The 19,658-nt window shown below is 62.3% G+C and overlaps 1 protein-coding gene across 4 annotated transcripts in view; it reads left to right on the top strand.

The window, feature by feature from the left end:
- The window catches only part of TMEM175 (transmembrane protein 175), a 35,122-nt gene that overhangs the window by 11,140 nt on the left and 4,324 nt on the right, over nt 1–19,658 (top strand). Inside the window, exons 2-12 of one of the 4 annotated variants that reach the window (XM_054553655.2) lie at nt 1,914–2,045; nt 2,477–2,593; nt 3,658–3,841; nt 4,056–4,094; nt 5,941–6,038; nt 7,746–7,797; nt 8,222–8,257; nt 8,902–8,985; nt 9,650–9,814; nt 14,694–14,772; nt 15,044–15,179. In XM_054553655.2, coding sequence (XP_054409630.1) covers nt 3,689–3,841; nt 4,056–4,094; nt 5,941–6,038; nt 7,746–7,797; nt 8,222–8,257; nt 8,902–8,985; nt 9,650–9,814; nt 14,694–14,772; nt 15,044–15,179 — 842 coding nt within the window. In that variant the 5' untranslated portion in view covers nt 1,914–2,045; nt 2,477–2,593; nt 3,658–3,688. Of the gene's footprint in view, nt 1–1,913; nt 2,046–2,476; nt 2,594–3,657; nt 3,842–4,055; nt 4,095–5,940; nt 6,039–7,745; nt 7,798–8,185; nt 8,258–8,901; nt 8,986–9,649; nt 9,815–14,693; nt 14,773–15,043; nt 15,180–19,658 lie in introns of those variants that run through there. The other 3 variants (XM_063723264.1, XM_024245712.2, XM_054553657.2) reach the window with 3 other exon arrangements.

Genomic DNA, 19,658 nt, shown 5'->3' on the forward strand with positions numbered 1-19,658 from the left:
AGATGGTGCAGCTGCCTCGGCAAATTGTCCGGCGGTTTCTCAGGAAGGAAACATGTCCTTACGATACGACCCGGCAAAACCACACCAAGGCAATTACCCAAAAGTCATGAAAACATGTTTACACAAACACCTGTGTGCAAATGTTTATATATAGTGGCTTTATTCATAATTGTGCAAAATGAAACAATACACATGTTTTTCAGCTGGTAAGTGGATCCACAAACTGAGGTGTGTCCATGCAGTGAAATTACCACACAGCAACCAAAGAAGTGTGTTACTGATACTCCCAGCACCACAGATGACTCTCGAAAGAAGCTAGACTGAAAACCTCTGGAGGGTGCAATTCCGTTTATACCACATTCTAAAAAAGGCAAAATTGGCTGGGTGCAGTGGCTCACGCCTGTAATCCCAGCATTTCGGGAGGCCAAGGTAGGTGGATCACCTGAGGTCAGGAGTTCGAGACCAGCCTGGGAATCATGGTGAAACCCTTTCTGTACTAAAAATACAAAAATTAGCCAGGTGTGGTGGCAGGTGCCTGTAATCCCAGCTGCTTGGGAGGCTGAGGCACAAGAATCGCTTGAACCCAGGAGGCGGAGGTTGCAATGAGCTGTGATTGTGCCACTGCAATCCAGCCTGGGCGACAGAGCAAGACTGTCCCAAAAAAATAATTAACTAAATAAATGAGGCAAAATTACAGTGACAGAAGACAGATCAGTGGTTGCTGGAGCTTGGGGTTGGGGAAGCTTGCACACAAAGATGCTGTTTGGGGATAGAACAGTTTGCTGGATTGTGGCTGGCTGTGGGTACGTGCCTGTGTGCATTCTAGGTGAGAAATAACCTGGGCATAGAGCAAAAGCCCCCCACCTGCTCCCCGCCCCTCCCTGTCTGGGTCGCTGCAGCGCTGTCTGGAAGTTGGCGAACATTGTTCTTGTTTGTGGTTTTCATTTCTTACTGTATGTGTATGTGTAATTAAGAAGATAGATGGTGGTTTTATGTGTCCATTGTTTACTTAAATGGTATAATAGTATGTTTTTGCAACTTGATTTTTTTGTCTTAACATTTTGTTTTATAGTTTTATACTTGTAGATCTGTTTTAACTTTCTGATAGTTTACTTCATGGTTTAATGATTTGTCCCTTACTAGTCAGAATGTGTTTTAGTTTTATTGTTAAAAGACACTGGGCTGGCTGCGGTGGCTCTCGCCTGTAATCCAAGCACTTTGGGAGGCTGACGCAAGGAGATTGCTTGAGCCCAGGACTTCAAGACCAGCCTGGGCAACATGATGAAACCCCTGTCTCTATGAAAAATACAAAAAATTAGCCAGGCGTGGTGGCGCACACCTGTAGTCCCAGCAACACAGGAGGCTGAGGTGGGAGGATCACTTGAGCCTAGGAGGTCGAGGCTGCAGTGAGCCGTGATTACGCCACTGCCCTCCAGCATGGGCAACAGACTGAGACCCTGTCTCAAAAAGAAAAAAAGAAAAACCACGTGTTGTCTCAGTGCAGACCCTAGGCAGCCTGTCATGGCAGTCCCAGTGAGACTGCCTGGAATGGACCCTTGGAGGGTATGGCACTGCACCTTATTAACCGTTGCTAAACTGTCGCTGAAACAAACATGTCCGTTTACATTCCTGCCTCGGTTTCTGTTTCCCCAGATCCCCGCCGTCTCTGTCTCCTCACTCCCCAGCGTTCATACCTGCCTCGGTTTCTGTTTCCCCAGGTCCCCGCCGTCTCTGTCTCCTCACTCCCCAGCGTTCATACCTGCCTCGGTTTCTGTTTCCCCAGGTCCCCGCCGTCTCTGTCTCCTCACTCCCCAGCGTTCATACCTGCCTCGGTTTCTGTTTCCCCAGGTCCCCGCCGTCTCTGTCTCCTCACTCCCCAGCGTTCATTCCAGCCTCGGTTTCTGTTTCCCCAGGTCCCTGCCCTCCCGTCGCCTCACTCCCGCCACCCCGGCTGGCCTCTCCCGTTTCATTTGCACCTCCCCGATCTCCCTAATTGCTAGTGAAGTGGAATGCCTTGTGTGTTTGTTTTTCCCGGCTGGAAACTGGTGAGCCTCTGTCCATTCTCTGGGGTGAACTCTCCTTGTTTTTGTGCGTCTCGCCTTGGTGTGAGCAGCCTACAGCACATCCCTCTTCCCGCGGACCCTCTAGCTGGCTGCATATCTCAGTCCCCTGATGCCCTTGGCTGAGTAAACAGCACCCCCTTTGGAGTAAAACCTGGGGGCCCTGCCTTGTCACCTCCCACTGGTGCTGAAGGGCTCTCCCTGACACCCTTCCTGAAGAGGTCTCCTCCCCTTAAATGGTGGAGAGCCCGGCCCGTCCTGCCCCCGGCTGCTCCTCTCCTCCTTCCCGGGTGCCACTCCCTCAGACCACCCCCACACTTCCAAGTAGCACAGAAATTACTTCTGCTTCTAACCGTGCTCGATCCGAGGCACCTGTGAAGGCTGCATCTCCAGCCTGACTCCTTCCATCCCCACAGCTCCCCTGCCCTGAGACAGCCTCCTGTGCTTCTGCTGTGTCCCAGGAAACAAGCACTCACCGTCCCTCAAGAATGTGCCCTGACCCACCTTCCTCACCATGGTGGCATCAGGGCCAGGTGGGCTCCCCCTTCTCCGTCACCCCCTTCCGCAGTCCCCAATACTCTTAGGAGCTGCTTTCCCACATGCTCTGTGTCTCCTGGGATGCCAGACCTCCGTCACCCCTCTCCTAGGTCATAGCAGCCCTTCTGACTGGCGTCCTTGACACACTGCTGCCCTCTTCCCTGCTCCAGGGGCGCCTGGCCACAGGTGGGGCTCAGCCAACATGGAGCTCTCTGGCCACATCCTATGTTTGGGGAATTCGTCTCAGTGTGCCCAGCCTCCATCTTGGGTGCAGGGTGAAATCCATAGTGCCTGGTTGGCACGAAGCTGCCCGGCACCGTGCAGCATGGCGCCTGCAGCCTCACCTCAGTTCTGTCTCTGTGAGGCGCTGGGGTCTCTTCTGTCCAGAGTACTCTCCACCTGGCGTCTTGTTCATCTTCCCAGACACATCTTCGATATTAAAAATGCCTGGGGAGTGCTGTGCTGAGCCACAGCTATGACGTGTGCCCAGTGTGTGCCCAGCCCAGGCTCCCACAGGCGGACTGGAGTGCCTGCCCTGGTGCTTACTGGCTACATATGAAGGGCCTTGGTTTCCCCAAAGGTCACCAAGGGAGAGCGTGGCCCCTGTAGGAAACAGCCCCAGGCACGCGTGCACGGGCGCCGAGACCGAGGGAGAGCACGGCCCCCCCGTAGAGAACAGATAGCCCCAGGCACGTGTGCACGGGCGAGGGCCTGCAGGATGCTGTGTTCCTCTTCCACGTTTAGGTCGGCCGTGGGGTCTGTGATGTCTGTGCCTTTCCTTGTCTCTCCCCTTTCCTGAGGAGAAACTGCGGCCCAGTTCACCCAGATCAGTGTTCACCAGTAACAAGGCCGGGCATGGCATCTGTTGTTGGCCTCTCAGCCTGGAGGCCGGAAATTTGAGGGGCACCTGAGAGAGGACAGAGCAGCGTGGACCCTTCCCCTGCTCAGTGGCGGCCAAGCCCCCGCCATACCAGTCCCTGTCCCTGCACCAGGGCTGAGGCTGCATGGCCGACCCCCAGGAGTGCCCCACAGGCACACTCAGACCTGCCTTTCCTCCCAGGCTCCTGTGACCACCAGGCAGCGGCCCTGCCATGTCCCAGCCCCGGACCCCAGAGCAGGCACTGGACACGCCGGGGGACTGGCCCCCAGGCAGGAGAGACGAGGACGCCGGGGAGGGGATCCAGTGCTCCCAACGCATGCTCAGCTTCAGTGACGCCCTGCTGTCCATCATCGCCACTGTCATGGTCTGTACGGGGCCCCTGCTTAGGCCTGCCCCGCCCCGAGCCCCTCAAGGCACTGCCCAACCCACCTCAGACCTGTCCAGGTCTTGCCAGCATCCTTGGGTCCCCCAGCTCCTCAGGCAGCTTAGAGGGGCCCAGCACTGCCCTCGAGTCCCCAGTACCGCCACACCCAGTCCAACAAGCGTCTCCTGCTTCCTCTGTCTCTTTGCCCCCTCAGATCCTGCCTGTGACCCACACGGAGATCTCCCCAGAACAGGTAACGGGGCAGGCTGTGCTCTGCGTGGTGTGGCCCTGAGAAGACACAGGGTCCCTGAGGCCCGACCTGGCACGGGGGCTGACCCTGCATGCCTGGAAGCTTCTGAGGCTTAGGAGGCAGAGGCGGGAGGCGGGGGCCTCCTTGGAAAGGGAGGGAGCCAGCAAGTCCTGCTCAGCCTGTGCTCACCCCGGCGGAGGTCCTGGCCTCCTGGGAGGGTGGGAGACTGGGCTCCTAGGGCTCTGTTTCCAAGTTCAGTGAACAAAGGCAGCACCCTGGAAGTGAGCCAGAGGACAGGTTGGAAGAGGAAGGTTCCGGGCCTGTCCCAAGGACAGAAGTTTCCTCTGCGGGAGGGCAGCTGCCCCAGCAGGCCCCTTACGTAGCTGCTCTGAGTAAACAGGGCCAGCGTCCCGTCTCAGCAGGGACACTCCCACCCTGGCTGCTCCTGGAGGCCTGGAGGTGAGCGGGAAAGGGTTTACAAGCGGAGTTTCCACTTACAGCCACCTTGACTGTTTCTGAGCTAAAGAGCCACACAGCATCTTAGAAGGGGAATGACTGGAGGGCATCTGGGGCACACACCTGCCTGGCTCTGTGTCCTCATGACAGGGTCGTGCGGCCCAAACCTCATGGGTGCGCAAGGCCCAGCAGTGACCACGTAGCCCTTCCTGGGCCAGTACTGAGGTTGGGGCTCCAGTCCTGACTCGTGAGCTGAGCCTGGGGGACGTGGAGAAGTCATGGGAGCTGCTTAGAGTTCAGCTTTCTCAGCTGTGCGAAGGGGATGACGAGACTTTTCATAGGGTTTTCATGAGAAGTAGAAATGCAGGTGGAGCCTGCATTTTATTTTATTTTATTTTATTTTATTTTATTTTTATTCCTTGTGAGGAGGGGGACTCCTGGGGCTGTGCTCACTCTGATGAAAAATAAAAGACGGTTGTAACTTTGAAAACCCGTGATTCGAAAAGCTAGATGGGACTCAGTTAAGAAGTGACTGAAACACTAAGTTATTGACCCAGAGACCTGCCTGCAAGTAAAGAACCAAGGGAGACGGTAAAGTGCCCAGTGTTCTGTTGGGAGCGTTCATGGAGAGAGCATGAAAACCTTCCCAGGGCTGGAGGGCAAGGGCCCCGGTGCCTCCACGCTGACCGCAGCCCCCAGGCCCCCGGCGCCTCCACACCCACCGCGGCCCCCAGGGCAGGCCGCCTGCGGGGTCCCTCGCAGCTTCCACAGAGACCCTTTCCCGTGGCTGCTTTGGAATTGTCTACCTAAGCAGTGCCAGGTGTGACCCTTCTGTGCTGTCAACCTGTGTGTCCTTCCGAAGTCCGCACGCCAGACGCCTCACAGGGATGGTGTTGTGAGGCAGAGCCTTTCGGTGGTGACCCAGTTATGATGGCAGAGCCTCATGAATGACATTCGTGACCTGCTGCTTTTGCCCTCCTGTCCCCTCCCGCATGCGGACACCCAGAGGGTACCATCCCCAAGGCGGAGTCCTCAGCAGACACTGAGCCCCTTAAGAGCTGACCCCCCAGCGGAACACAGCCCATAGAACACTCTGGAGTACACTTGTGGGTGTGGGCGTGGATCAGTGCCCTGGAGAAGGGGTGGGGGCTGGAGGGGTGGGGGCTGCAGGCGCCAGGGGAGACAGACCAGCTGGAGACAGAGGCTGGACCCAGACCAGGGCACCCAGGGTCTGCTGGGGAGGCCAGGACCCTCCCAGGTGCCTCACGGGACCCACCTGAGGGTCTCGCCCTGCCCCGGGCCGAGACCAGCACCCCCTCACGGTGCTGTCTCGACTGCCATTTGGGGACACTCACGTCACCTGGGCTCTGACGGCAGTGCTCTTGTATTCCAGCAGTTGGACAGAAGTGTACAGAGGCTTCTGGCGACACGGATCGCCGTCTACCTGATGACCTTTCTCATCGTGACGGTGGCCTGGGCGGCGCACACACGGTGGGGGCCTGGGCGGCGCACATACGGTGGGGGCCTGGGCGGCGCATACACGGTGGGGCTGGGCGCTTCCGGCCGTCCATAGCTGCGCTCAAGGTTCCCGTATCCCGTACCGCATCACGCACGGGTACACGGGTAGGGGACAGCAGGCTGCCCCTCCCACCCTCATCCGCGTGGGGATGGCAGGACTTATCCCAGCCCCAGGGCCTGGGACAGTGTGGATGGTGCAGTAGGCGGAGGTGTGGATGGTGTGGATGGTGCAGTAGGTGGAGGTGTGGATGGTGTGGATGGTGCAGTAGGTGGAGGTGTGGGTGGTGCAGTAGGCGGAGGTGTGGATGGTGTGGATGGTGCAGTAGGTGGAGGTGTGGATGGTGTGGATGGTGCAGTAGGTGGAGGTGTGGATGGTGTGGATGGTGCAGTAGGTGGAGGTGTGGATGTTGCAGTAGGCGGAGGTGTGGATGGTATGGACGGTGCAGTAGGTGGAGGTGTGGATGGTGTGGACGGTGCAGTAGGTGGAGGTGTGGACGGTGCAGTAGGTGGAGGTGTGGGTGGTGCAGTAGGTGGAGGTGTGGATGGTGTGGATGGTGCAGTAGGTGGAGGTGTGGGTGGTGCAGTAGGCGGAGGTGTGGATGGTGTGGATGGTGCAGTAGGTGGAGGTGTGGATGGTGCAGTAGGCGAAGGTGTGGATGGTATGGACGGTGCAGTAGGTGGAGGTGTGGATGGTGTGGACGGTGCAGTAGGTGGAGGTGTGGGTGGTGCAGTAGGCGGAGGTGTGGACGGTGCAGTAGGCGGAGGTGTGGATGGTGTGGGTGGTGCAGTAGGTGGAGGTGTGGGTGGTACAGTAGGCGGAGGTGTGGATGGTGCAGTAGGTGGAGGTGTGGGTGGTGCAGTAGGTGGAGGTGTGGATGGTGCAGTAGGCGGAGGTGTGGATGGTGTGGGTGGTGCAGTAGGTGGAGGTGTGGATGGTGTGGATGGTGCAGTAGGTGGAGGTGTGGATGGTGTGGATGGTGCAGTAGGCGGAGGTGTGGATGGTGTGGATGGTGCAGTAGGTGGAGGTGTGGATGGTGTGGATGGTGCAGTAGGCAGAGGTGTGGGTGGTGCAGTAGGTGGAGGTGTGGATGGTGTGGATGGTGCAGTAGGTGGTGTGGATGGTATGGATGGTGTGGATGGTGTGGATGGTGCAGTAGGCGGAGGTGTGGATGGTGTGGATGGTGCAGTAGGTGGAGGTGTGGGTGGTGCAGTAGGTGGAGGTGTGGATGGTGTGGGTGGTGTGGATGGTGCAGTAGGCGGAGGTGTGGATGGTGTGGATGGTGCAGTAGGTGGAGGTGTGGGTGGTGCAGTAGGTGGAGGTGTGGATGGTGTGGGTGGTGTGGATGGTGCAGTAGGCGGAGGTGTGGATGGTGTGGACGGTGCAGTAGGCGGAGGTGTGGGTGGTGCAGTAGGTGGAGGTGTGGATGGTGTGGATGGTGCAGTAGGTGGAGGTGTGGATGGTGCAGATGGTGCAGGGTGCTGACGGGGGCAGGGTGCTTTCTAGGGAACTTCATTTCCTTGGTGTTTTCCAAACTCCGTGCACTAGGTAGTAGTTTATATTTGGTTAACAGTGACATCTCTTAACGATGTTTTAACCAGAAGATGCTGGATAGATAGTGTGTGCATTTAATGTTACTAGAACAGCATTTTATTGTCTTATTTTTTTCTTAAATGGTTTAGGTTGTTCCAAGTTGTTGGGAAAACAGACGACACACTTGCCCTGCTCAACCTGGTGAGTATTTTCCCGTCCTTTTCTGGGGAGTGACTTTGGTTTGTAATCTGACCCTCAGGGAAGAGGGGAAGCGAGCAGCCGGCCTCTGTCATGACCTCCAGGGAGCCTCGGAGCCTGGAATCTGTCCACACCTGGGAGCTCCTTGAATGATCTTTCCCTCCCCATGGGTTGCCAGCCTGTATCTCCCCCCAGACACAGCCAGGGTGTGGGGGACCAGGGGGCGCTGGGCTGGGCACAGGTGTGGGGGACAGAGAGGATGAGTGCCCCCATCTGGCCCTGCAGGGTCTGGGGGCTGGACTCACACTTGCTGGCCCACCCTTCTTGGGGAGGGCCCAGCCCTGTGCCTTCCTGGAGTGGGCTCTGTCCATCCCCCTGCCCTTCTCCCCAGGCCACATCATGGCTGTGATGCCCTCCCTCCCTCCAGGCCTGCATGATGACCATCACCTTCCTGCCTTACACGGTGAGCAACGCCAGGCCCCTGACACCCTGAGGCTTTGCTGGGCACCGCTGGATTTGACCTGTCCTCAAAAGCAGACCAGCTGGATGGCCCAGAGCCCAGGCCACACAGTTGTAGAGAAGAGAGAAGGTTCTGGGGAGAGCCAGCTGTCAGGGGCTGCCAGGGGCTTCTTTCAGGCTGGCGGGGAGGGGAGGCAGTGGCCCCGATGAGGAAGTCACCGGCGCTCCCAGCTCCCACCCGGTCCTGAGCCCGCAGCCCCCTGCCCATCCCAGGCCTGTCCCTGGTGTGCAGCCCCTACAGCCTCCGACCACCCGCCCTGTACTACTCAGGCTGTGAAAGTGCCTCCAAATTCTGGCAGTGGCCGCTAGTCTGAGTGTGCGGGGCTGTGTGCCACAAGGAACTGGGGTCTGGGGAATTCCATATGAATCGGATGACATTTTGACTTCAAAGGCCTGAGACATCCGGTGGAGTTGGTTGGGGTGGGGGCAGTTTGGACACATGCCCCCCAGCACCCAGCTGGCCCCATCCTGTGATGGCCCCACTGCATCTCCCAGCAGCATCCCGTGGAGTGGGGAGGCCCAGTTCCAGGCTCTGGGGCCTGGTAACCTAGGATTTGGGGGGGTTTGGTTTTGTTTTTGTTTTAACAGTTTTCCTTAATGGTGACCTTCCCTGATGTGCCTCTGGGTATCTTCTTGTTCTGTGTGTGTGTGATCGCCATCGGGGTCGTGCAGGTAGGGGGGCCTGGGGGGCCTGCACTGTGTGTGTGTGTGCGTGTGTGTGTATGTGTGTGTGTGTGATCGCCAGTGTGTGTGATCGCCATCGAGGTTGTGCAGGTAGGGGGACCTGGGGGGCCTGCACTGTGTGTGTGTGTGTGTGTGTGTGTGTGTTCACCATCAGCGCTGTTGGGGGTTGGGGTCCTGCACTGTGTCTGTGTGTGTGTGATCACCATTGGGGTCGTTCAGGTAGGGGCCCTGCACTCTGTGTGTGTGTGTGTTCAGCATCAGCGCTCTTGGGGCCTGGGGTCCTGCGCTGTGTGTTTGTGTGTATGTGTGTGAGTGATCGATCGCTGTCAGGTCACGCAGGTATAGTTCCCAGGGCCACCTACACACATAGGATGTGGCATGCCCAGAGCCCCCTTGCTTTCTGACCAGAGACTGGGAAGAGTGGGCCCTGAGACCCCCCACATGCGGCCCCAGGAGCCAGCAGGTGCTCCTGTTCTCTCTCCACCTCAGCCCCTGTGCCCAAAGTGTCCCAGGTACAAACCCACCTCTACCCACCAGGTCCTCCCCCACCCCAAGACCCCTGCGTGCGCGTGCCATGCAGCCCGGGGGTTGACTGCTGTGGGGGCCCCCTCTGCTCTTGGGGCCAGTGTCCTGCAGCTTGCTTTTCCCACAGGCACTGATTGTGGGGTACGCATTCCACTTCCCGCACCTGCTGAGCCCGCAGATCCAGCGCTCTGCCCACAGGGGTCTGTACCGACGACACGTCCTGGGCATCGTCCTCCAAGGCCCAGCCCTGTGCTTTGCAGCGGCCATCTTCTCTCTCTTCTTTGTCCCCTTGGTGAGTGCTGGGACAGCCCCTAGGGCCCAGGCAGGAACGGGGGCCACCATGGGAGCAATGTCCCCACTGAGCAACAAACACGGGGGTGGGGGCAGAGCCGCAGACAGGCAGGGGTCCCACCCAGGGTCTTGTGTGTGAGGCCCAGGGCTGCAGTGAGTGGCACCAGGGAGGGAGGCCTGCTCCACCTGAGGCCCCGAGACCCAGCCTGTCGAGGACAGAGACGGACACTCATCGAAGGAAGGGGCAGCTGAGTGTCCTTCTCAGAGAAGCTTCACAACGACGATGACGAGAAACAGAGACACCCGGAGTCCGGGGGTGCACTCGTTTTCTTGTTTTGTTTTTTGTTTATTGAGGCAAGATCTCGCTTTGTCACCCAGGCTGGAGGGCAGTGGTGCGATTTTGGCTCACCACAGCCTCGACCTCCTGGGCTCAAGCGATTCTCTCACCTCAGCCTCCCAAGTAGCTGGGACTACAGGTGTGCACCACCACACCTGGATAGTTTTGGTATTTTTTGTGGAGACAGGGTCTTGCTATATTGCCCAGGTTAGTATGGAATGCCTGGACTAAAGTGATCCTCCCGCCTCAGCTGCTGGATTACAGTGTGAGCCACCACGCCGGCCTTTCTTTTCTTTTTTTTTCTTGAAACGGAGTTTTGCTGCCAGGCTGGAGTGCAGTGGCGCAATCTCAGCTCATTGCAACCTCTGCCTCCCAGGTTCAAGCAATTCTCCTGCCTCAGCCCCCTGAGTAGCCGGGACTACAGGTGCCTGCCACCACCTCCGGCTAAGTTTTGTATTTTTAGTAGACACGGGGTTTCACCATGTTGGCCAGGCTGGTCTCGAACTCCTGACCTCGTGATCCACCCACCTCAGCCTCCCAAAGTGCTGGGATTACAAGCGTGAGCCACTGTGTCCAGCCTATTTTCTTTTGGATAAGGAATCTATACAAAACTGTGTCAGGACAGTAAACGTCAAACAGTGTTTGGAGGAGGAGCCCCTGGGGATAAGACCAGTATCTGCTCATGGGGACATCAGCTGTTGGTGCCACTAGGGAGAGGGAGAAGGCAACAAAAGCACTGCTGGACACGTGTAGGTGTCGTGAGTGGCGCTGTGAGCACTGCTGGACACGTGTAGGTGTCGTGAGTGGCGCTGTGAGCACTGCTGGACACGTGTAGGTGTCGTGAGTGGCGCTGTGAGCACTGCTGGAGACGTGTAGGTGTCGTGAGTGGCGCTGTGAGCACTGCTGGACACGTGTAGGTGTCGTGAGTGGCGCTGTGAGCACTGCTGGACACGTGTAGGTGTCGTGAGTGGCGCAGCTGTGAGCACTGCTGGAGACGTGTAGGTGTCGTGAGTGGCGCTGCTGTGAGCACTGCTGGAGAAGTGTAGGTGTCGTGAGTGACGCCGCTGTGAGCACTGCTGGACACGTGTAGCTGCCGTGAGTGGCGCCGCTGTGAGCACTGCTGGACACGTGTAGCTGCCGTGAGTGACGCCGCTGTGAGCACTGCTGGACACGTGTAGGTGTGAGTGGCGCCGCTGTGAGCACTGCTGGACACGTGTAGCTGCCGTGAGTGACGCTGTGAGCACTGCTGGACACGTGTAGCTGCCGTGAGTGGTGCCGCTGTGAGCACTGCTGGACACGTGTAGCTGCCGTGAGTGACGCTGTGAGCACTGCTGGACACGTGTAGCTGCCGTGAGTGGTGCCTCTCTGAGCGTTGCTGGACACGTGTAGCTGCCGTGAGTGGCGCCGCTGTGAGCACTGCTGGACACGTGTAGCTGCCGTGAGTGGTGCAGCTGTGAGCACTGCTGGACACGTGTAGCTGCCGTGAGTGATGCCTCTCTGAGCACTGCTGGACACGTGTAGCTGCCGTGAGTGGCGCCGCTGTGAGCACTGCTGGACACGTGTAGCTGCCGTGAGTGGTGCAGCTGTGAGCACTGCTGGACACGTGTAGCTGCCGTGAGTGGCGCCGCTGTGAGCACTGCTGGACACGTGTAGCTGCCGTGAGTGGCGCCGCTGTGAGCACTGCTGGACACGTGTAGCTGCCGTGAGTGGCGCCGCTGTGAGCACTGCTGGACACGTGTAGCTGCCGTGAGTGGCGCCGCTGTGAGCACTGCTGGACACGTGTAGCTGCCGTGAGTGGCGCCGCTGTGAGCACTGCTGGACACGTGTAGCTGCCGTGAGTGGCGCCGCTGTGAGCACTGCTGGACACGTGTAGCTGCCGTGAGTGGCGCCGCTGTGAGCACTGCTGGACACGTGTAGCTGCCGTGAGTGGCGCCGCTGTGAGCACTGCTGGACACGTGTAGCTGCCGTGAGTGGCGCCGCTGTGAGCACTGCTGGACACGTGTAGCTGCCGTGAGTGGCGCCGCTGTGAGCACTGCTGGACACGTGTAGCTGCCGTGAGTGGCGCCGCTGTGAGCACTGCTGGACACGTGTAGCTGCCGTGAGTGGCGCCGCTGTGAGCACTGCTGGACACGTGTAGCTGCCGTGAGTGGCGCCGCTGTGAGCACTGCTGGACACGTGTAGCTGCCGTGAGTGGCGCCGCTGTGAGCACTGCTGGACACGTGTAGCTGCCGTGAGTGGCGCCGCTGTGAGCACTGCTGGACACGTGTAGCTGCCGTGAGTGACGCTGTGAGCACTGCTGGACACGTGTAGCTGCCGTGAGTGGCGCCGCTGTGAGCACTGCTGGACACGTGTAGCTGCCGTGAGTGGCGCCGCTGTGAGCACTGCTGGACACGTGTAGCTGCCGTGAGTGGCGCCGCTGTGAGCACTGATGGACACGTGTAGCTGCCGTGAGTGGCGCCGCTGTGAGCACTGCTGGACACGTGTAGCTGCCGTGAGTGGCGCCGCTGTGAGCACTGCTGGACACGTGTAGCTGCCGTGAGTGGCGCCGCTGTGAGCACTGCTGGACACGTGTAGCTGCCGTGAGTGGCGCCGCTGTGAGCACTGCTGGACACGTGTAGCTGCCGTGAGTGGCGCCGCTGTGAGCACTGCTGGACACGTGTAGCTGCCGTGAGTGGCGCCGCTGTGAGCACTGCTGGACACGTGTAGCTGCCGTGAGTGGCGCCGCTGTGAGCACTGCTGGACACGTGTAGCTGCCGTGAGTGGCGCCGCTGTGAGCACTGCTGGACACGTGTAGCTGCCGTGAGTGGCGCCGCTGTGAGCACTGCTGGACACGTGTAGCTGCCGTGAGTGGCGCCGCTGTGAGCACTGCTGGACACGTGTAGCTGCCGTGAGTGGCGCCGCTGTGAGCACTGCTGGACACGTGTAGCTGCCGTGAGTGGCGCCGCTGTGAGCACTGCTGGACACGTGTAGCTGCCGTGAGTGGCGCCGCTGTGAGCACTGCTGGACACGTGTAGCTGCCGTGAGTGGCGCTGTGAGCACTGCTGGACACGTGTAGCTGCCGTGAGTGACGCTGTGAGCACTGCTGGACACGTGTAGCTGCCGTGAGTGGTGCCGCTGTGAGCACTGCTGGACACGTGTAGCTGCCGTGAGTGGCGCTGTGAGCACTGCTGGACACGTGTAGCTGCCGTGAGTGGCGCCGCTGTGAGCACTGCTGGACACGTGTAGCTGCCGTGAGTGGCGCCGCTGTGAGCACTGCTGGACACGTGTAGCTGCCGTGAGTGGCGCCGCTGTGAGCACTGCTGGACACGTGTAGCTGCCGTGAGTGGCGCCGCTGTGAGCACTGCTGGACACGTGTAGCTGCCGTGAGTGGCGCCGCTGTGAGCACTGCTGGACACGTGTAGCTGCCGTGAGTGGCGCCGCTGTGAGCACTGCTGGACACGTGTAGCTGCCGTGAGTGGCGCCGCTGTGAGCACTGCTGGACACGTGTAGCTGCCGTGAGTGGCGCCGCTGTGAGCACTGCTGGACACGTGTAGCTGCCGTGAGTGGCGCCGCTGTGAGCACTGCTGGACACGTGTAGCTGCCGTGAGTGGCGCCGCTGTGAGCACTGCTGGACACGTGTAGCTGCCGTGAGTGGCGCCGCTGTGAGCACTGCTGGAGACGTGTAGCTGCCGTGAGTGGCGCCGCTGTGAGCACTGCTGGACACGTGTAGCTGCCGTGAGTGACGCCTCTCTGAGCATTGCTGGACATGTGTCTCTTCGGATCTGTCTTCTCAGGCTGTTGGTGTGTGGGCCCAGCAGTGAGTTTCTGGGTCATTTGGTGATTCTGTGTTTAATTTTTTAAGTTTAATTTTTTGAGGAACCACCAAACTTCCACAGCAGCTGCAGCATTTTACATTCCCAGCAGCAGCACATGGCGGTTCCAGTTTCTCCACATCCTCATCAACACCTGCTGTTTTTCAGTTCTCTCCATCCTAGTGGATATGAAGAATCTCGTTATGGTTTTGATCTGCGAGAGGTCGACCATTTGCATGTTTTGTTTGGAGCAATGTCTGTTCTCATCCTTTGCCCATTTTTAATTGGGTCGTCCTTTTATTGTTGAGTTGTAAGAATTTCAGATAGGGAGATAGATGATAAATTTTAAGACATGGTCTTGCTCTGTCACCCAGGCTGGAGTGCAGTGAGCTGGGTCACCGCTCACTGCAACTCCTATCTCCCAGGTTCAACAGGCACACACAGTCACACCTGACTAATTTTTTATTTTTCACAGAGATACAGTCTTACTATGTTGCCCAGGCTGGTCTCGAACTCTTGGGCTCAAGCGATCCAACTGCCTCAGCCCCCTAAAGTGCTGGGATTACCGGCATGAGCCACTGTGCTGGCTTAAGAATTCTTTACCCTTTTTGGGTACTAGGCCTATCAGATACATGATCTGCAAAGACCCTCCCTTCTGCCGCAGCCCCTGCTTTAGCACACAGCTTTGTGTGGGTAAGGCCTGGCCTCGGCCCCCTGTGGAGGGCACTGACCTGTGGTTTGTCTCCCTGCAGTCTTACCTGCTGATGGTGACTGTCATCCTCCTCCCCTATGTCAGCAAGGTCACCAGCTGGTGCAGAGACAGGCTCCTGGGTAGGTGATGACTGGGTGGGCTGGCCTGAGAGGCCTGCAGTCCGCCCACCTCCGTGTGGCTGCTCCACACTGAGGGCTGTCCGCGGGCCAAGGCCTGTGTGCGTGGTGGTGGCTGGGGCTCCCCCACTCCGCCCCTCGGGCGTCCCTGTCCTGTCTCCTCTCCTGGCCTGCACATTCCAGGCCTCTTCAGGGATGAGGGCAGTGACAGCCACGTGGGCTCTGGCTCCACATGGGGGGTTTGGCAAGCTCCACCCTCCTGGCGTGTCCACAGGCCACAGGGAGCCCTCGGCTCACCCAGTGGAAGTCTTCTCATTTGACCTCCACGAGCCACTCAGCAAGGAGCGCGTGGAAGCCTTCAGCGACGGAGTCTACGCCATCGTGGCCACGCTTCTCATCCTGGACATCTGGTGAGGACCCCGCGTCACCTGCCCCAGCTATCAGGTGGCCAGTGTGTCTGAGTCCCTGGCGTCTCATCCTGGAAACCCCAGAAAGGCACAGGGGTCTTGGCTCCACCCTCCTCTGGATGCCTAGAGTTTTGTGTGAGGTCAGGGCAGCCCCCACTTCAGGGAGGACAACCCTCTCAGCAGCCCCACCCTTCCCGGCGGCTCCCTCCCTTCCCAGCAGACCCCTCCCTTCCCAGCAGACCCCTCCCTTCCCAGCGGCTCCCTCCCTTCCCAGCGGACCCTCCCTTCCCAGCGGCTCCTCCCCAGCAGCTCCCACCCTTCCCAGCGGACCCCACCCCTCCCAGCGGCCCCCACCCTTCCCAGGGGACCCCTCCCTTCCCAGCGGACCCCACCCCTCCCAGCGGCTCCTCCCTTCCCAGCGGACCCTCCCTTCCCAGCGGCTCCTCCCCAGCAGCTCCCACCCTTCCCAGCGGACCCCTCCCTTCCCAGCGGCCCCTCCTTTCCCAGCGGACCCCTCCCTTCCCAGCAGACCCCACCCCTCCCAGCAGACCCCACCCCTCCCAGAGGCCCCTCCCTTCCCAGCGGACCCCACCCTTCCCAGCGGCCCCCACCCCTCCCAGCAGACCCTCCCTTCCCAGCGGCCCCCACCCCTCCCAGTGGACCCTCCCTTCCCAGCGGACCCTCCCTTCCCAGCGGCTCCTCCCCAGCAGCTCCCACCCTTCCCAGCGGACCCCTCCCTTCCCAGCGGCCCCTCCCTTCCCAGCGGACCCCTCCCTTCCCAGCAGACCCCACCCCTCCCAGCGGCCCCTCCCTTCCCAGCGGACCCTCCCTTCCCAGCGGACCCTCCCTTCCCAGCGGACCCCACCCCTCCCAGCAGCTCCTCCCTTCCCAGCGGCTCCCTCCCAGCAGCTCCCACCCTTCCCAGCGGACCCCACCCCTCCCAGCGGCCCCTCCCTTCCCAGCGGACCCTCCCTTCCCAGCGGACCCCTCCCTTCCCAGCAGACCCCACCCCTCCCAGCGGCCCCTCCCTTCCCAGCGGACCCTCCCTTCCCAGCGGACCCTCCCTTCCCAGCGGACCCCACCCCTCCCAGCAGCTCCTCCCTTCCCAGCGGCTCCCCCCCAGCAGCTCCCACCCTTCCCAGCGGACCCCACCCCTCCCAGCGGCCCCTCCCTTCCCAGCGGCCCCTCCCTTCCCAGCGGACCCCACCCTTCCCAGCGGACCCTCCCTTCCCAGCGGACCCTCCCTTCCCAGCGGACCCCACCCCTCCCAGCGGACCCCACCCCTCCCAGCGGACCCTCCCTTCCCAGCGGACCCTCCCTTCCCAGCGGACCCCACCCTTCCCAGCAGACCCTCCCTTCCCAGCGGACCCCACCCCTCCCAGCGGCCCCTCCCTTCCCAGCGGACCCCACCCCTCCCAGCGGCCCCTCCCTTCCCAGCGGACCCCACCCTTCCCAGCGGACCCCACCCCTCCCAGCGGACCCTCCCTTCCCAGCGGACCCCACCCCTCCCAGCGGCTCCTCCCTTCCCAGCGGACCCTCCCTTCCCAGCGGCTCCTCCCCAGCAGCTCCCACCCTTCCCAGCGGACCCCACCCCTCCCAGCAGACCCCACCCCTCCCAGAGGCCCCTCCCTTCCCAGCGGACCCCACCCTTCCCAGCGGCCCCCACCCCTCCCAGCGGACCCTCCCTTCCCAGCGGCCCCCACCCCTCCCAGCGGACCCTCCCTTCCCAGCGGACCCTCCCTTCCCAGCGGACCCTCCCTTCCCAGCGGCTCCTCCCCAGCAGCTCCCACCCTTCCCAGCGGACCCCTCCCTTCCCAGCGGCCCCTCCCTTCCCAGCGGACCCCTCCCTTCCCAGCAGACCCCACCCCTCCCAGCGGCCCCTCCCTTCCCAGCGGACCCTCCCTTCCCAGCGGACCCTCCCTTCCCAGCGGACCCCACCCCTCCCAGCAGCTCCTCCCTTCCCAGCGGCTCCCCCCAGCAGCTCCCACCCTTCCCAGCGGACCCCACCCCTCCCAGCGGCCCCTCCCTTCCCAGCGGACCCTCCCTTCCCAGCGGACCCCTCCCTTCCCAGCAGACCCCACCCCTCCCAGCGGCCCCTCCCTTCCCAGCGGACCCTCCCTTCCCAGCGGACCCTCCCTTCCCAGCGGACCCTCCCTTCCCAGCGGACCCCACCCCTCCCAGCAGCTCCTCCCTTCCCAGCGGCTCCCTCCCAGCAGCTCCCACCCTTCCCAGCGGACCCCACCCCTCCCAGCGGCCCCTCCCTTCCCAGCGGACCCTCCCTTCCCAGCGGACCCCTCCCTTCCCAGCAGACCCCACCCCTCCCAGCGGCCCCTCCCTTCCCAGCGGACCCTCCCTTCCCAGCGGACCCCACCCCTCCCAGCAGCTCCTCCCTTCCCAGCGGCTCCCCCCCAGCAGCTCCCACCCTTCCCAGCGGACCCCACCCCTCCCAGCGGCCCCTCCCTTCCCAGCGGACCCTCCCTTCCCAGCGGACCCCACCCTTCCCAGCGGACCCTCCCTTCCCAGCGGACCCTCCCTTCCCAGCGGACCCCACCCCTCCCAGCGGACCCCACCCCTCCCAGCGGACCCTCCCTTCCCAGCGGACCCTCCCTTCCCAGCGGACCCCACCCTTCCCAGCAGACCCTCCCTTCCCAGCGGACCCTCCCTTCCCAGCGGACCCCACCCCTCCCAGCGGCCCCTCCCTTCCCAGCGGACCCCACCCCTCCCAGCGGACCCTCCCTTCCCAGCGGACCCCACCCTTCCCAGCGGACCCCACCCCTCCCAGCGGACCCTCCCTTCCCAGCGGACCCCACCCCTCCCAGCGGCTCCTCCCTTCCCAGCGGACCCTCCCTTCCCAGCGGCTCCTCCCCAGCAGCTCCCACCCTTCCCAGCGGACCCCACCCCTCCCAGCAGACCCCACCCCTCCCAGAGGCCCCTCCCTTCCCAGCGGACCCCACCCTTCCCAGCGGCCCCCACCCCTCCCAGCGGACCCTCCCTTCCCAGCGGCCCCCACCCCTCCCAGCGGACCCTCCCTTCCCAGCGGACCCTCCCTTCCCAGCGGACCCTCCCTTCCCAGCGGCTCCTCCCCAGCAGCTCCCACCCTTCCCAGCGGACCCCTCCCTTCCCAGCGGCCCCTCCCTTCCCAGCGGACCCCTCCCTTCCCAGCAGACCCCACCCCTCCCAGCGGCCCCTCCCTTCCCAGCGGACCCTCCCTTCCCAGCGGACCCTCCCTTCCCAGCGGACCCCACCCCTCCCAGCAGCTCCTCCCTTCCCAGCGGCTCCCCCCAGCAGCTCCCACCCTTCCCAGCGGACCCCACCCCTCCCAGCGGCCCCTCCCTTCCCAGCGGACCCTCCCTTCCCAGCGGACCCCTCCCTTCCCAGCAGACCCCACCCCTCCCAGCGGCCCCTCCCTTCCCAGCGGCCCCTCCCTTCCCAGCGGACCCTCCCTTCCCAGCGGACCCCACCCCTCCCAGCAGCTCCTCCCTTCCCAGCGGCTCCCCCCCAGCAGCTCCCACCCTTCCCAGCGGACCCCACCCCTCCCAGCGGCCCCTCCCTTCCCAGCGGACCCCACCCTTCCCAGCGGACCCTCCCTTCCCAGCGGACCCCACCCCTCCCAGCGGACCCTCCCTTCCCAGCGGACCCTCCCTTCCCAGCGGACCCCACCCTTCCCAGCGGACCCTCCCTTCCCAGCGGACCCTCCCTTCCCAGCGGACCCCACCCCTCCCAGCGGCCCCTCCCTTCCCAGCGGACCCCACCCCTCCCAGCGGACCCTCCCTTCCCAGCGGACCCCACCCTTCCCAGCGGACCCCACCCCTCCCAGCGGACCCTCCCTTCCCAGCGGACCCCACCCCTCCCAGCGGCTCCTCCCTTCCCAGCGGACCCTCCCTTCCCAGCGGCTCCTCCCCAGCAGCTCCCACCCTTCCCAGCGGACCCCTCCCTTCCCAGCGGCCCCTCCTTTCCCAGCGGACCCCTCCCTTCCCAGCGGACCCCACCCCTCCCAGCAGACCCCACCCCTCCCAGAGGCCCCTCCCTTCCCAGCGGACCCCACCCCTCCCAGCAGACCCCACCCCTCCCAGAGGCCCCTCCCTTCCCAGCGGACCCCACCCTTCCCAGCGGCCCCCACCCCTCCCAGCGGACCCTCCCTTCCCAGCGGCCCCCACCCCTCCCAGCGGACCCTCCCTTCCCAGCGGACCCTCCCTTCCCAGCGGACCCTCCCTTCCCAGCGGCTCCTCCCCAGCAGCTCCCACCCTTCCCAGCGGACCCCTCCCTTCCCAGCGGCCCCTCCCTTCCCAGCGGACCCCTCCCTTCCCAGCAGACCCCACCCCTCCCAGCGGCCCCTCCCTTCCCAGCGGACCCTCCCTTCCCAGCGGACCCCACCCCTCCCAGCAGCTCCTCCCTTCCCAGCGGCTCCCCCCCAGCAGCTCCCACCCTTCCCAGCGGACCCCACCCTTCCCAGCGGACCCCTCCCTTCCCAGCAGACCCCTC

The sequence above is a fragment of the Pongo abelii genome, chromosome 3 (genome assembly GCF_028885655.2).
Source record: "Pongo abelii isolate AG06213 chromosome 3, NHGRI_mPonAbe1-v2.0_pri, whole genome shotgun sequence".
NCBI classification, from domain to species: domain Eukaryota; kingdom Metazoa; phylum Chordata; class Mammalia; order Primates; family Hominidae; genus Pongo; species Pongo abelii.